Source organism: Neophocaena asiaeorientalis, unplaced genomic scaffold, assembly GCF_003031525.2.
Source record: "Neophocaena asiaeorientalis asiaeorientalis breed wild unplaced genomic scaffold, Neophocaena_asiaeorientalis_V1.1 scaffold221, whole genome shotgun sequence".
Classification (NCBI taxonomy): Eukaryota; Metazoa; Chordata; class Mammalia; order Artiodactyla; family Phocoenidae; genus Neophocaena; species Neophocaena asiaeorientalis.
Window position 1 is genome coordinate 871564 of NW_020173766.1, and position 14469 is coordinate 886032.

At 57.6% G+C, this 14469-nt stretch overlaps 2 protein-coding genes across 17 annotated transcripts in view; one reads left to right on the forward strand and one right to left on the reverse strand.

Annotated features, from left to right (window-relative positions):
• The window catches only part of CCDC12 (coiled-coil domain containing 12), a 48493-nt gene extending 46947 nt beyond the window's left edge, over positions 1-1546 (reverse strand). For 4 of the 6 annotated variants that reach the window (XM_024751440.1, XM_024751442.1, XM_024751438.1 and 1 more), the window contains exon 1: positions 1422-1538. In XM_024751440.1, the coding sequence (XP_024607208.1) occupies positions 1422-1532 (111 nt within the window). In that variant the 5' untranslated portion in view covers positions 1533-1538. Of the gene's footprint in view, positions 1-1421 lie in introns of all 6 variants that reach the window. The other 2 variants (XM_024751443.1, XM_024751441.1) reach the window with 1 other exon arrangement.
• Positions 1547-3821: 2275 nt separating this feature from the next.
• The window catches only part of NBEAL2 (neurobeachin like 2), a 34432-nt gene continuing 23784 nt past the window's right edge, over positions 3822-14469 (forward strand). For 3 of the 11 annotated variants that reach the window (XM_024751504.1, XM_024751505.1, XM_024751507.1), the window contains exons 1-6: positions 3822-4062; positions 13508-13596; positions 13668-13796; positions 13898-13979; positions 14063-14187; positions 14358-14440. In XM_024751504.1, the coding sequence (XP_024607272.1) occupies positions 4012-4062; positions 13508-13596; positions 13668-13796; positions 13898-13979; positions 14063-14187; positions 14358-14440 (559 nt within the window). In that variant the 5' untranslated portion in view covers positions 3822-4011. Of the gene's footprint in view, positions 4063-10498; positions 10842-12790; positions 12904-13507; positions 13597-13667; positions 13797-13897; positions 13980-14062; positions 14188-14357; positions 14441-14469 lie in introns of those variants that run through there. The other 8 variants (XM_024751499.1, XM_024751500.1, XM_024751501.1 and 5 more) reach the window with 5 other exon arrangements.

Here is a 14469-nt window from a genome sequence, read left to right on the forward strand (position 1 = left end):
AGCGCATTGAGAGAATCCCTCTTAAAAGGCCAGTTTTCCTGATAGCCTGGGGCATCCTTCCCATTGTAAGGGGGCCTGAGGATGCCATTCTGTCCTTTGTATTCTGCCCTCAAACCCAATTCCATAATCTGGACCCTAAATCCAAGGAAACAGCTCGGGTTGACTAGCTGCTGTTTGAAAGGCTGAGGTCTTGAGTATCCCTAGGCCAAGCAGTCTGCAGGGATAACTGACAGAGCCGACAAATTGCCAACAAAAACAGAAGCCAATCCCGCTGGCTTTCACTTTCTATTACTTCCCCTTACACTTTCTCGCAGGACACCAGACAGCCATGCAGAAAGGAAACGGGCCAAACCAACCTGCCTGATTTTTTTTAGTTGGAAAATGGAGTCCCTGTTTCCCCCCATCCATTACAGGTCTAGATATTTAATATCCTTTGTATTTTGTACAGCTGAGGACAAAGTTTTTGCCCACCCCAAAACAGCAGAACGAACAACGTCCATCCTCTATACTCTATATACTCTCTAGGGCTCTTGCATACAGATAATCTAACAGATTATCCTGTTAGATCTCAAAATAACCCAGTGAGAATGAATGTTTTGGGGTTGTTATCCTCCACTGGAGACATGAAGAAACCGGAGCTCATGAGATGAAGCAATTAGTCCCAAATCCTACAACCCCAAGTGACAGGACCAGGATTCGCACAAAAGTAGTGAACTTCAGAGTTCTCCTTCCTCTCGATTACTTCGGAAAGAACAACGAAGTAGAAATGGAATCAGACCATTTTGTTGTCAAACAAGACCAAGGAAAAATGCTTCCAAGTTTGGCAACTAATAGGACTAAATCCCCAAAGAAGAGCCTGAAAAAGAACTAAGCGCCCGCCTCTTCCCCTTAGGTCTACCCTAACCCAGACATGGATCCTTCCTTCTGGTTTTTTGTACTCAACGATCCAGCCGGGCTCCCAGAGCAGTCTCGTACTGCCCTGCCCAAGGCGCTCTGGCACACAGCGGAGAGTCGGCCAGACTCGCGGTATTTCACCAGGGATGGAAGGCCGGCTGCTCATGGGAAAACGGAAGATTCAGCGTGCTCAGACACGAACAAATCACGCCCAAACCAACGAGCATATGAAACTAAAACTGGCCCTGGAAATCCACACGGGAAACACCGGCCAGGAGCCAAAGGGCCTGCGGCGCGTCGACCACTGCCCTACCATACCAACGCACGCGCTCCAGCACTAGCGCGAAGCATAGTACCGCTCTCGCAGACCCAGACTTGGGCAGTCGCCGACGCCGTGCGCATGCTCCAGCAGCGCGCATGCGCGTCCCCGGCAGTTGCCTTTTCCCTGTAGTCCCCTGCCCTCTCGCCCTGATGCCGAAACCAAACGCTGGGTACCTCAGCCACGGCCCTCACTCTGCATTCCTCACCTTGCGCCCGGTTTTCTCCCGTAGGGCCTTCAGCCGTTCCTTTCGCCGCAACGCCTCTTCCTCCAACCGGCCCACACCGGCCGCAGTAGCCGCCATCTTGCCCGCAGACATCCCCCCGCCCCCACTCTTCTCTAGTCCCGCAGCGCGCAGGCCCAAGGTGTTAGACGAACCCCTCACGGCCAATCCAGGGACGAGAATGGGAGAGCAGGAAGTCCTGAAAGCCAACCAATGCTGAGTTGCTACAGGAGGACCCTCCCTCTTCCTCCCCCACAGAACGTCTAACTCTTCGGGGGTCGACAAAGAAGGCGCTAAGGCTCGATTCGTCCAATGCCGATCAGGGAAAAAGCGGCAAGAGGAACCAGACCTGAGTGAAGGAGGATAGAGCGCGTCAATCGCTCTGGTTTTACCTAAGCGCCAACCATGCTGGCCACTTGGAATGCGCCGACCCATCTTTGTCCACTTCTCCTGATTCTTAAAGGCTCGAATGCCTTCACGAAGCCTTCCCTGACTGTCTACTCTGATCCCAGCCTAAGAGGTCTGCCTCTCCTTTCCTCTTAAGCTATCTGTGGCTTCCTGGATGCACTTGTTCATGGGCCTCTGGGCCCTTCTCTGTCCACTCTCAGCTCAGACAAAACCTAAGCAGAGCAGGGCTTGGCTGAATGGCCATTTTCCTCTGGGTTCATGGATGATCCCCTCCCACCTCCAACCCCCTGCCCGGCCTCCGCCCCCGCGGTGGCAAAGTACCCAGGGTCAGACTACCTAACCTGGAGAAGAGCAAACCCCAACTTGGGCCCAGTGGGCCCTAAGGGACCACCCTGAGCTTAGTTCCTGAGAACTAAGCTGAGAGTTGGTTTGGCCTCCGCCGATAGGTGCACTGCCTCCCAGCAGGAGCTGCCAGGGTATCCTTTCCCAAGTCAATTACCATGCCCTGACAACCGAGAGACCACTTTGACTGAAGTCAGTATCTTCTGACAGCCTATCCAGGTCCCCAGAGCCACACCTCCTCCCACCTAGGGAGAGTGACTTGTCTCTCAGCAAAGCTGTTCACTGCTTGTGGCCTCCCTTCCCAGGCTGACAGCAGGTGGACACCCACTCCTTGCTTCCCAGTTCCCTTCAGAGATCCCCAGTGCCACAGACCCCTGTCCAACTGGCCCCCACACACGACCCTCTTGACCTCTGTAACTTGGGCCTTTTGGTGCCCTCTCCCCTGCATCAGGTGGGGTGCCCTGCCGGGGCCTAGTATGCAGGTAGTACCCAATACACATGTAATAAGTGTTCAGGAAATGTCAGAAGTAGGATGGATGGGGCAGAAGGCCAGAGTGGAGGAGATGCCCAAGAAGCCAGGAGGACAGAACAGGATGGGTATGGGGACAGAGTCTGTCTCTTCTTGGCCACCCAAGGTCTAGGGGGCTCCAGGCTGGTCAGTTCCTCCAATTGATGGTAACTCTCTGGGTCCCACAAACTTTCCCCCCAGCCCCAACAAAGGGCCTCACCCCTGCCCAACACCATGGGCCCTCCTCACCTCCCAGGGAGAGTAGGGGGAGGTGGGGGAAGAGGCCCAGGGGTGATGGTGGCAGTGGTTCTGGAAAGTCAGGCCTCTGTCCCTGTCCATGCTGCCCAGGTGGTCCTCATTTGGCCCATCTGGGCCCCAGTTTCTCTGCCTGTTAAACAGAAGCATGAGGTACCCTTTAGCCTTTAACCTCTTGAAGTTAAAGGAAAAAAATGTGAATCAAGTGCTGAGCCCCGGAGTGAAGGGTGCCTCCATTTGGAGTATCTAGGAAGGCTTCCTGGAGGAGGGGATCCAGGCGAGGTGAGGAGTACCTAAATCTTCCAGGGATCTGCCCGACAGATGGAAGGAACTGCTCCCCCGGAGTTATTTCAGGCTTGTCTTGCTGTTTTCTGATCCCCCCTCCCGCCCCCGCCCCGCACTCCTGCCACACAATCCTGCTCCACTAACAACAGGATTAAAAAAGTGACACTTCGGTCTCCCCATAAGCGCTTATACCAACGCCTGGCACGTGGTAAACTCTACAAGTGGTTGTCACGGTTGTTGTCCTCGTTAGTTACTGAAGGACCCTGCCCATCTGCACGCGGCCCGCAGCCCCTTCCCCCAATCCCGCGAGCCTGTCCCTTCCACGAATGGTGGTCTTTCCAGCCAGGCGGGCTGTGTCCCGGTTAGATCTAGACGTAGGGCAAATCTGGAATCCCTGACCCAGACCCTAGTCCGGGAGGCTCAGATTGGCCTTTCCGGAGGGCGCGGATTGCGGGGGGGGCGGGGCTGCTGGGCGCCCTCCCGGGCCGCCCTGACCTCAGGCTCCTCCTCCTGTCGGGCTCCCCGCCCTTTGCACGGTCCCGGGATAGGCGGGGCGGCGGTGGCCGCTGCAGAAGCGCAGGAAGCCGGGCGGTGGCCGACCGGGAGGAGGAGGAGCGCGACGGCGGCCAGTACTACTTCCCTCAGTAGTACCGCGCCGCTCCGCCCTGGAGTGACGCCCTCCGCCCATGGGCCTGGCCGAGGGCAACCGGCGGGCGGCGCGGAGGAGGCGGCGGCGGCGGCAGGTGGCGTGCAGCAGGATTGGAGCCTGGTCGGGCCATGGCCGCCTCGGAGCGGCTCTACGAGTTGTGGCTACTCTACTACGCGCAGGTGAGCCCGCGCCGGCCGTGCCCACAGCTCCGCGCGCCCGGCGTCTGCTGCACCTGCGCCCGGCGCCACCTGGGCCGTGTATACGCACGCGCCGGGCGTGCTCGGGCTCCACACGCACGTGTGCGACCCCGGCCGGCTGGTGCCTCTGGCACTTATACCTGGGGGGTCGGCCCTCGCGGGCGCGCACCTTACAAGAGCCTCTTGGGTGGGGACAGTGCAGCCTCGGTTGTCCCTGAGGAGAGGGGCCTGGACCAAGACAGGGCACTTACCCCTTTTACAGATGGGGAAACTGAGGCCTGGGGGGAATAAAAAGGCTGGCCGGGTCGTAAGGGGCGGGAGGCTTACTTTGAATTTGGGCGTGCTACTCCTGTGGGCGCAGCCCAGTTGGGTGGTCGCCCGATGGGTCTGAGTGGGCTGGGGGGTCTCCAGGCATGCAAGGGGGCGTCCCTACTTCGGTCTGACTTGAGTCAACTCCTCAGATACCCTGCGGTGAACTGCCGGTGGTGAGCTCCTCCTTGACCCCAGGTGGCCCCACCCCAACCCCCCGGGGGGGGGGGCAGAGTGTGGATTACGGGAGAGGGGGCGTCCAGCCCAAAGCAAAGATTCGCCTTGGATGCTGGGGGTGAAAATGGGGAATGCGGGTGAGGTGGGAGGGATGCTTGAAAGGGATGGAGGGAGGCCATTTTCTCCTGAGCTCCCCGTCCTTCCTCAGAGACTACCTCAAGTGGCCTCAGAAGGTGAAGGGAGCAACTCTGACCCAGGTGTACCCCAAACTGTGTCTCGCACACATAGGCCCCCACTTTCCTTCTGTATTCACAGCAAGGAGAGAACCCAGGGTAAGGCTCCCTCTCCCCTTCACCCAGCACCAGCCTTCCTCCCTGCACCTGCCTGGCATCATACTCCTGGCTCAGGTGTGCCTTGGGCACAATGCACTATTGTGTGCCCCTGATCTCGTCACTAGGGGGAAGTTCATGCTCAAATCAGCTGGCCCTCTGAAGAGGCTCCTGCAGTCCTGTCTCCCAGGACTGCAGGCCAGGACTTGGGCCCCAGGGATCAGGAGTCCAGGCCATAAGGGCCATAGCTTCTTGAGCCCGCTTAGGTGGTGAGAAGTCCAGGCACCCGGCAAGAGGCAGTGCATGGATTAGAGTCTGTCTTTGGTGTGACCGAGGGCACGCTCTTTACACCCCTGAGCCTCTGCTTCCATATCTGTAAATTTGGCACAGTCCTGGCCTCCGGTGGCCTGGACTGTGCAGAGGGATAGCCAGTATGGCTGATCCAGGCCAGAGAAGTTTCCTGCTTCCCTGCCCCATTGGATCCCCTCACCCCAGCTTCTCTGTCTCCATTGCCAAAGGTTGGTCCTTGTGAAGGAGCAAAAGATTTGGGAGGAAACCTGCCCCTGGCCCTCATGCTTCTGATTGCCCCCGTGGTCATGGGCAGGTTCTTGGTTTTCAGTTTCTTTAGCTGTGACCAGGCAAAAGGGGGCTTGAACAAGGTGATGAGTCTGAGGGATGTTAATCAAGCTTCTGATTGCCTCCGTGGTCGTGGGCAGGTTCTTGGTCTTCAGTTTCTTCAGCTGTGACCAGGCAAAGGGGGGCTTGAACAAGGTGATGAGTCTGAGGGATGTTAATCAAGCTTCTGATTGCCTCCGTGGTCGTGGGCAGGTCCTTGGTCTTCAGTTTCTTCAGCTGTGACCAGGCAAAGGGGGGATTGAACAAGGTGATGAGTCTGAGGGATGTTAATCAAGCTTCTGATTGCCTCCGTGGTCGTGGGCAGGTCCTTGGTCTTCAGTTTCTTCAGCTGTGATCAGGCGACGGGGGGCTTGAACGAGGGGACGAGACTGAGGGTTGTTAATGGTGGGTCTTCAGGCTGGGTGGCTGCTGGGGAAGGGTGTCTTGGCAGTTTCCCAGGATTGTACCTCCGACGTGGTTACCTCCTGCTGCCCCTTCTAGCTGACCTCTGCAAGTGGTCAGTCCCTCACAGGTGTTTAGCATTCATCTGTGCTGAGTCCCTTCTCCCCTTCCAGCTCCTCATCTCACAGGGCAGGTGTGGGGCACAGGCTAGCTGGTTGTAGCCTTAGAAGCCTGGGCAGGCAGGGTACGGCCTGGGGCCAGGCAAACAAATCCAGGATATGAGTGTGAACCCAGGAGGCGGGAGGGGCCAGGTTTCCTGGGGAGAGGAAGCTTCAGCCAGCCTCCCAGCACTGCCTTCCTGCCAGCTTGGTCCTGCTTCTGCTCCCGGAACATGGTCTCCACCCTCTGTACTGAGCTCCTAGGGAGTGGTGGCTGTGCTACTTTGAGCCCTGCCAGGGACCTATTGTGTGTGTACTTGGGGGAGAGGGGAAGATAAGGTAAGGGGTCGAACTGAGAGAGGGTATTAAGAGACCCCTGAAATGGCCAGCTACCCAGCCAGTAGGCTCCCCCAATACTTTCGCCCCTCCCTTCAACAGTGAGAGCTGACATCAGCTGGCAAACCTGCTTCCCCAGTTGTGGGTCTAGGCCCGCCCTGGGAGCACCCCTGTTTCTGCCCTTCCTTTCCCCTCACAGACCCCAAGTTCATGCCTGCTCACCCCCTACCTCTTGGGGCCACGAGTGGGTGAGGGGGCTGTGGGTGGCTACTGAAGGAGGAAGGAGGGTCAGAGTGCCCCCTGGACATCACTCAGTCTGAGCCCCTCAGAGCCTTAGTGGGGAAACCAAGGCAGGGTTGTACCAAGGTCATTGGACAGGTCTGGGGCAGAGTCTGGCAGAGCTCTGGCCCAGTCTCTATCCTGTGTTCCCTTACCCAGGAAAGGTCTAGTCCTGTGGGCGGGAAGACTCAGGTGGGCCTGCACCCTGGGACGGCGCAGGCTGTTTCCTCTGCCTGGAGCCTTCTCCCTCCTGTCTGAGGAGGCCTTCCCCGCCTGTTCCCGCAGCCCAAGCTGGACCTCAGCCCAGGCGTGTCCCCACTTGAACCCTCATTGTGCTTGCTACTCTGCGGTTTCCCCACGCCTCACACTTAGGCCGTGCTCCTTGGGTATTAGCTGAATGTCTGGGTGACTGATCAGGGATGTCTTACCAGAGGCCTGAGTTTGGGCCTGGAGGGCTGAGCGCACAGGAGCAGGGGGAGCAAGCACACGGCAGTGGGAACTGTGAGCGGCAAGTTCGTTGGGTGGGTGGGGGCACATCCAGAGGACTCAACCTGGCAGGGCTTCCCCAGTGAGGGCTTAGGAAGTGGGGGAGAGGATAAGGGGACTGGGGCAGCACCCAGTAGGCTAGCAGTTGGGTGGCTGTCAAGGTTATGCAAAATGTGCAGCTGAGTGGCCCTCTTTCAGGCTGGAGCAGTAGTGCTGCTCAGTAGCCCTCCAGTGAAAGGGAGCGTTGGGGGGCATGAAAGCTGAGGGGTACTTACGGTCCCAGAAGTCAGGACAGGGCAAACATTCAGGGTTCAGGTGGGGAGCCTAGGCTGAACTCCCTGCTTATGCTATTGAGGACTCGGGGTTCTAGGAAGGTCAGGTCAGAGCCCGAGCTGACCTCGCTCTGCCCACCCCTCCCTGGTCCCTCACCCCTGACTGATGAGCTCTACTGCCTCATGGAAACCTAGTCAGGCCCTCTGCTCCCTCCGAGACCTTAGCTGGTTCATATTTCTTCCTTTGCCTCAGTTTACCGTCTTGAAATGGGAAAAAGGACCTCCTTGGTGCTTGACCCCCCCCGCAACCCTCTTCCGTACCTTAAAGGGGCAACCAGAGTTTCCTCCTACCTGCCTTTATTACTGAGGCAACTGAAGACGGAGGGACTGAGGTGATGGGGAGAGTAGCACAGAGTCCAGGGTTGGGGGAGGGGCTGGTAATCCCTGGAGCTTTTATGGCAACTGGGGAGCTGATGTGGAAGTGTGGGGTCACTGTGGAAACAGGTCAGTTACCATGGGGACCCTGAAAGGAAATTCCTGTTTTCCAAAGTGATAGGACAAGGGGAAGGTTAAACCTTGAGGGTTGTTATGGAGACCAGGTCCATGCCTTTCAAGACCCCCTCGCCAGGTAAGGGGGAGAGACTGGCCCAGCCACCTAGGCACTTGGACCACTAGCCTCAGTTGTCCTTGCCCCTGGCAAAGTCCCCATCTTCCTGCTTCGTTCCTTGGCCTGAGGCCCTCCAAGTCTGACCTCCAGTCGTCCTGGTGTAGCCAAAGGCCACCTTCAGCTTGACGTTGCTATCCCCCTCATGCTGAGTGGGGAGACCCCCACACATGAAGGAGGTCATCCTGGTCAGGCCCCACCCCACCCTATCCCATTTCTGCTTGCCTGTTCCAGGAGATGGGGTGCTCCCTACCACCTAGGCAGCTCTGACTGGGAAGAGTCACCACTATGGAGCTTCAGTCTTTTCTCCCTACCCTCCTTCTAGCGCTAACCTGGGGTCCATGAAGATCCTCCCATTCCACCTGCCTGGGACAGCCAGCTGGGGAGTGGCCCATGGAACCTTGGCTCTGCCAGTGAACCAAGGTCTGCCACTCATCTGTCACTCATGGAGGTGGGTGGGGAGAAGATGAGTGTTGCCCTGGAATGCCAAGGGCTTGGGAAGGCAGAGGCCCTGAATTTGGGAGTGGAGCTCCCACTCACCTTACCACACGCTGGTGGGTGTGGTTGGAGAGCCTTTACCTGTTAAGCAAAGAGATGGTTTTAAAGAGGCAGCTGAAGCAGAGAGATTAATCGTTTGTTTTGTTTTTTTCATTTTTATTTTATATCAGAATATAGTTGATTTACAATTTGTGTTAGTTTCAGTTGTACAGCAGTGACTTAGTTATACATATATCTATTCTTTTTCAGATTCTTTTCTCATATAGATTATTACAGAGTATTGAGTAGAGTTCCCTGTGCTATACAGTAGGTCCTTGTTGATTACCTGTTTGTTTGTTTTTTTATTTTGTTTTTTTTTGCGGTACGCGGGCCTCTCACTGTTGTGGCCTCTCCCGTTGCGGAGCACAGGCTCCGGACACATGGGCTCAGCAGCCGTGGCTCACGGGCCCAGCCACTCCGCGGCATGTGAGATCCTCCCAGACCGGGGCACGAACCTGTGTCCCCTGCATCGGCAGGTGGACTCTCAACCACTGCGCCACCAGGGAAGCCCTGATTATCTGTTTTATGTATAGTAGCATGTATATGTTAATCCTAATGTCCTAATTTATCCCTCCCCCCCACCTTTCCCCTTTGGTAACTATAAGTTTTCTAAATCTGTGATGGGGTATCTGTTTTGTAATTAAGTTCATTTGTATCATTTTTTAGATTCCACATATAAGTGATAACATATGAAATTTTTTGTTTTCTGACTTAGTATGATCATCTCTAGGTCCATCCATGTTGCTGCAAATGGCATTATTTCATTCTTTTTATGGCTGAGTAATATTCTAATGTGTATATGTACCACATCTTTATGCATTCATCTGTTGATGGACATTTAGGTTGCTTCCATGTCTTGGCTATTGTAAATAGTGCTGTTCATGATACATGAACATTGGGGTGCATGTATCTTTTCAAGGTATGGTTTTCTCCGGATATATGTCCAGGAATGGGATTGCTGGACCACATGGTAGCTCTATTTTTAGTTTTGTAAGGAACCTCCATACTGTTCTCCATAGTGGGCGTACCAATTTACATTCCCACCAGCAGTGTAGGAGAGTTCCCTTTTGAGAGATTAATATTTAGTAAGCTACCGAGTGTAAGAATCAGGTCTGGACTCCAGAACCCATGCCCTCAACCACATTCAATTTGGCACCCCCGGCCTCTGACAGGGCTGCATCTTGGGGAAGGTGCTGGCTCTGATGGGGATACATTTAAGCAGAGGAAACACGGAGCGCAAAGCGCATGCAGACTTGTGGCAGTGGGGACAGTGAGTAATATCCAGTGGGGCAGCCAGTGAATATGGCATGTGAGGCTGGAGATGAGGTGGGCACCACCCGTGGCGGGCTTCAGATGTCGGGGGAGGCTGTGGACGTGCCCTGGGCCTGTGGTAGGGTGGCTGACTGGCTGCTCAGACAGTAGTGGTAACTGATGGGTCCTGGGGGCGCTGGGTACTGCTTAAGGAACTTTGGGGATGGGGGATTTGGGGCAGGATCTGGTCCCTGAGACACAGGGCAAGCCAGGCCTGGTGTCAGGCTCGGGGTAAGGCACGCAGGCCTCAGGTAGCACAGTGTCAGGAGCTCAGTGGTCCCTGTCCCTCTGAAAGACAGACCAACCCACCCATCCATGCCTCAGCCGCCTGCCCTCAGCCCTGCCGGGTTACCTCAGAGTTCTGAGGAAGTGGCAGTTCCACGCTCACCCAGGACCTAACCAACCCGTGGGAGCTCCCCTCCTCCAGCACTGAGTGTCCTCAGGGCTGGTTGGGCATAGACTGGGGTCCCTACAGGGGTGACTCTGAGACCCCCATACCGACAGCTTTCTCCCCTGCTGCAAGGCCCTGGGAGGAGTGTGAGTGCTCCTGACCTGCCTTCATGGGAGGGGCAGGGTTGGGACCCCGTCGCAGTCAGGTTGGGGTGGGGACTGGGCTGGCCCACCGATGTTCCTGTTCTGAGCTGGAAAGGGAAGGAGGAGCCAGCGAGACAGAGCTTTGAGAGGAGTGTGGGGCTCCTGAGCAGCACAGCCACCTCTTGCCGGCTCTGGAGCCTTCGACATGAAGCAGTGCCTCCATGCTCGAGGCCCCTGCTCTGCCCTGCCTCCCAGCCCCGGTGCCTGCAGGGACTCCCTCACCCCCCAGCACTGCAGCCTCAAGCCATGGGGCCCAGGTCAGAGCCAGGCCGAGGATTCCCCGGGAGAAGAGGTGAGACCCCCAGAGTCAAGACCGGCAGTTACCCCTACCCCTGCCTACTACTGTGCTTTAGAGACCCCTCCTACCCCTCCAGAACCCACAAAGGCTGCTGCCTTGATTGCCTCAGACCTGAACCCAGCCCAGCCTGGACCTGCTGGAAGTTTGCAGGACTGGACAGGCTGAGGGTGTGGTTCTAGGGACAGAAAGCAGGGGTGTGCTGAGTTTGAGGGGCCCATCAGGTCTGGGAGGGCTGATCCAGGTGATGGCCATGAGGAGGGTGGGAGTTTCCTGCTTAAGTACCAAAAGCCCAAGTCACAGATGGCAGCGGGGCATGGGGAGATCAGAGGCCTGCCCAGGAGAATGTGAATCACAGATGTGGGAGGGCAGAGAGGCTGGAGAAGGAGTCCCTGGTTGGACTAGGGGCCCAGAATGCCTGGCTTACCAATTAAGCCTTTTATCTTTGGGTCAGGGAGGGAGGACATGGTCAAATGTGGGCTTACAGGTGCTCAGCAGGGCTGTAGTGGGCAAGAGGGACTCAGGTTTTGGGTGGGAGAGACAGTGGCTTGACTGGGGGTGGTTTGGGGCTAGAAGAAGGGAGGATGGTGTTGGGACAATTTTGAAGGTAGGGAGCAATGTGTGGGGTCATTGAGGCAGGGTCGTGGGTCCTGTGGTCAGCTTGGGCTGACTGGCTCTAGCCACCATGAGTGATCCTGGCCTAGAAGAGAGGTTGAGCTGCAACTGTGCTAGTGGACGAGGCATCCCCTCTGGGGCCCCCCGTTTTCCCATTTGCAGTGGGAAGGGTTCAGAAGAAATGGTCTAAGAGCCCTGGCCTGCTCTGGTGTTTTCAGGGTTGGGCATGTTGATGTCCTTGCTGGTTTGTGGCGAGGAGAGGTATAGACAGAGGTAGGTGAGCAGGGAGGCTGCCAGCGGCAGAGGGTGGAGAGGTCGCCAAAGGTAACTGACAGGCAAAAAGTCACAGCGGTGTGGGCCTGCACCTTGGTGGTCCCAGCCCCTCTCTGAATTGCCTGGGCCTTGGCTCTGTGATAAAATGTACAAGGAAGGTGTCCAACCACAGGGTGGAGGGCTGCTCTGTCTAGGTTTTTTGGGGGCCTGGCCCAGTCTGCTGGGGTCAGGCCCCTTCCCTGGAGCCCATTCAGCCCTGGCCCTGTGGTCTGGGGCCCACAAGTGGCAAAAAAAATTAGCCGTCCATGCAAAAGTAGTTGTGGAGGTCCTTGATTTAAGGCCCGTGGCACCTGGGGAGCAGTCTCAGGGTGTCGTCTGTGGTGTGTCCCTTGCCCCTACATGTTCAGTATAGTCCCTGCCCTTTCCCCCCCTGCCCCCCCACCCCTGGGAAAAAAAGTTGCTCTCTGGGCCATGCTGGTTAGGGTGGGTGCTCCAGATGGGGCTGGTGTGGAAGGAGGAGCTCAGATCCAGGCCACCACCCACTCCATGCTTTGGGAGGGGCTTAGAAGTTAGAACAGATTAGGGCTAGTCCAGGGCTTACCTGTGTCCCTGGAGCAAAGAGACCAGCAGGGCCAGATGGGGAGCCTGGATGCAGGAGGAGGGTGGGGCAGAGGTATGGATGAGTCCTTCAACATCATTGCCTGGGCCTGAGGCCTTAGACCCAGGTCAGGGAGCTGTGGGTGCCTTGAATGAAGGGCATTGTGGTAGCAGGGACCACAACCTGTCCCTGGATAGGCTTGCCCTGACTCCTGTCCCGGAGTTCTCCTGGACCTCATGCCTGTAGAACTAGTTTCTGTCCACAAGCTCCACCCAGGGCAATGTGACCCCTGCCCCTCTGTGCTGCAGGCCCCACCCCCGGTGCTAGGCTGGGTCCTTCACAGCTTCTCTTGCTGGGCCCTGGGTGCCCCAGGCCCTCCCACATCCCTGCGGTCTGCCGGGAGGAAGCGGCCCCCTTCCCCCACCGTGACTTTGCGCTTCCTGCCCCGGGGGCCAGGGTGGGAGGGGACGTTTCCCGTTCACACCAAAGTTTCCCTGGCTGGTGGCGCCCAAACTCGGGCTCAGCCCGCTGTCCCTCTTACCCATGGAACCAGCTCTGGGGCCTGGGGTCCAGGTAACCAGCCAGGGTGTGGGCGGAGGTTCCCACGGTGAGGCAGGGCATTTTGCCTGTACAGGTGGGGGATGTGTGTGTGCGTGGGTCTGCCTGGTCGGTAGTGCACATGCAGCCTGGGATATACAGTCAAGGAAGGTTTCCTGGAGGTGGTGGCTGCTGAGTTGGGAGAAGGGGGCATGCGAGAGCCCAGCTCATAGCTTTGGGTTCAGGGAGGCTGGTGAGTGGGAGACCTTTAGCCACAGCACCCCTGTGGGCCACAGCCATGCCCTAGGAATGTATACACTTAAGTCCCTCCCCTGCCTGTGTCAGGCTTACCTGGGTCCCCAAGGGTTCAGGAAGTGGGAGAGGAGACTGAGAGGCTGAGAAAAGCAGATGGGGGCCCTGAGAGAGTGGTCAATATGTAAGGCAGTCCTCTGATGCTGACCTTCCACTTCCTGTCCTCCTCCCCAACCCATCCCTACCTTTCTCCACCCCCACTGCTCTGCCTCCAATCTCTGTGTACCCCCATTCACTTTCCATCTCTGTCCACATCCCCTTGTCCCTCCCCTGTCCACTGTGCCCCTTCTGCCCCCACCACTGTTCCTCTGAACGCCTGTGCCTGCAGAAGGACCTGGGCTATCTGCAGCAGTGGCTGAAGGCCTTTGTGGGTACCTTCGAGAAGAGCATCTCACTGTCCTCTCTGGAGCCACGCAGGTGAGGCTGGAGCTACATGGAGGGCGGGAGACTGAGGGATGCTCGGCGCCTAGTGACCCCGCTCCCTGCAGGCCGGAGGAGGCAGGTGTGGAGGTGCTGCTGCTACCTCGGGATGCGCTGCACGTGCTGGCCGAGCAGCTGGCCGAGGGGGACCTGGAGCAAGCCCTGCTGCTGCTCAAGCTCTTCATCGTCCTCTGCAGGTGGGTCCCTGTTGTCTTCTCCACGGTGAGAGAATGTGCAGTTATGGGCCGGGGTGGGGGCTGGCTTGTCACCGGGACCTCTCCCGTCATTCACTTCCCAGGAACCCGGAGAATGTAGAGGCAGGCTGGGGCCAGGTGCTGGTGCCCCGGGTGCTGGCGTTGCTGACCCGCTTGGTGGCCAAGGTGAGGTGGCCTCTACCCTGGGGGTTGGCAAGTGGTAGCCACGGCCCAGCTAACCCCCCTTCACCCTCTCCGCATGCCTACAGCTGAAAGGACCCCCACCACCAGAGAAGGGCCATGGGTCCCAGCTGGAAAACGTAGCCCTGCATGCCCTGCTCCTCTGTGAGGGCCTCTTCGACCCCTACCAGACCTGGCGGCGCCAGCACAGTGGGTGAGAGGCGGCCCGCAGGCGGAGGACCTAGACAGGATGGGGGTGGCCGCACTGGCCAAGGTGCAGAGGTGGGAGGGGCCGGTGTGCAGGCTGCTGAGGGGAGGATGACGCAGGAGGAGTGAAGTACTGGCCTCACCTTGGCCCCTGCCCACCCTGTCCCCACCTGCCAGGGAAGTCATCAGCTCCAAGGAGAAGAGCAAGTACAAGTTCCCTCCTGCGGCTTTGCCCTGTGGATTCAGCACCTTCTTCGGAGGTCAGGCCCCACCCCCGGCCCGCCTGGCC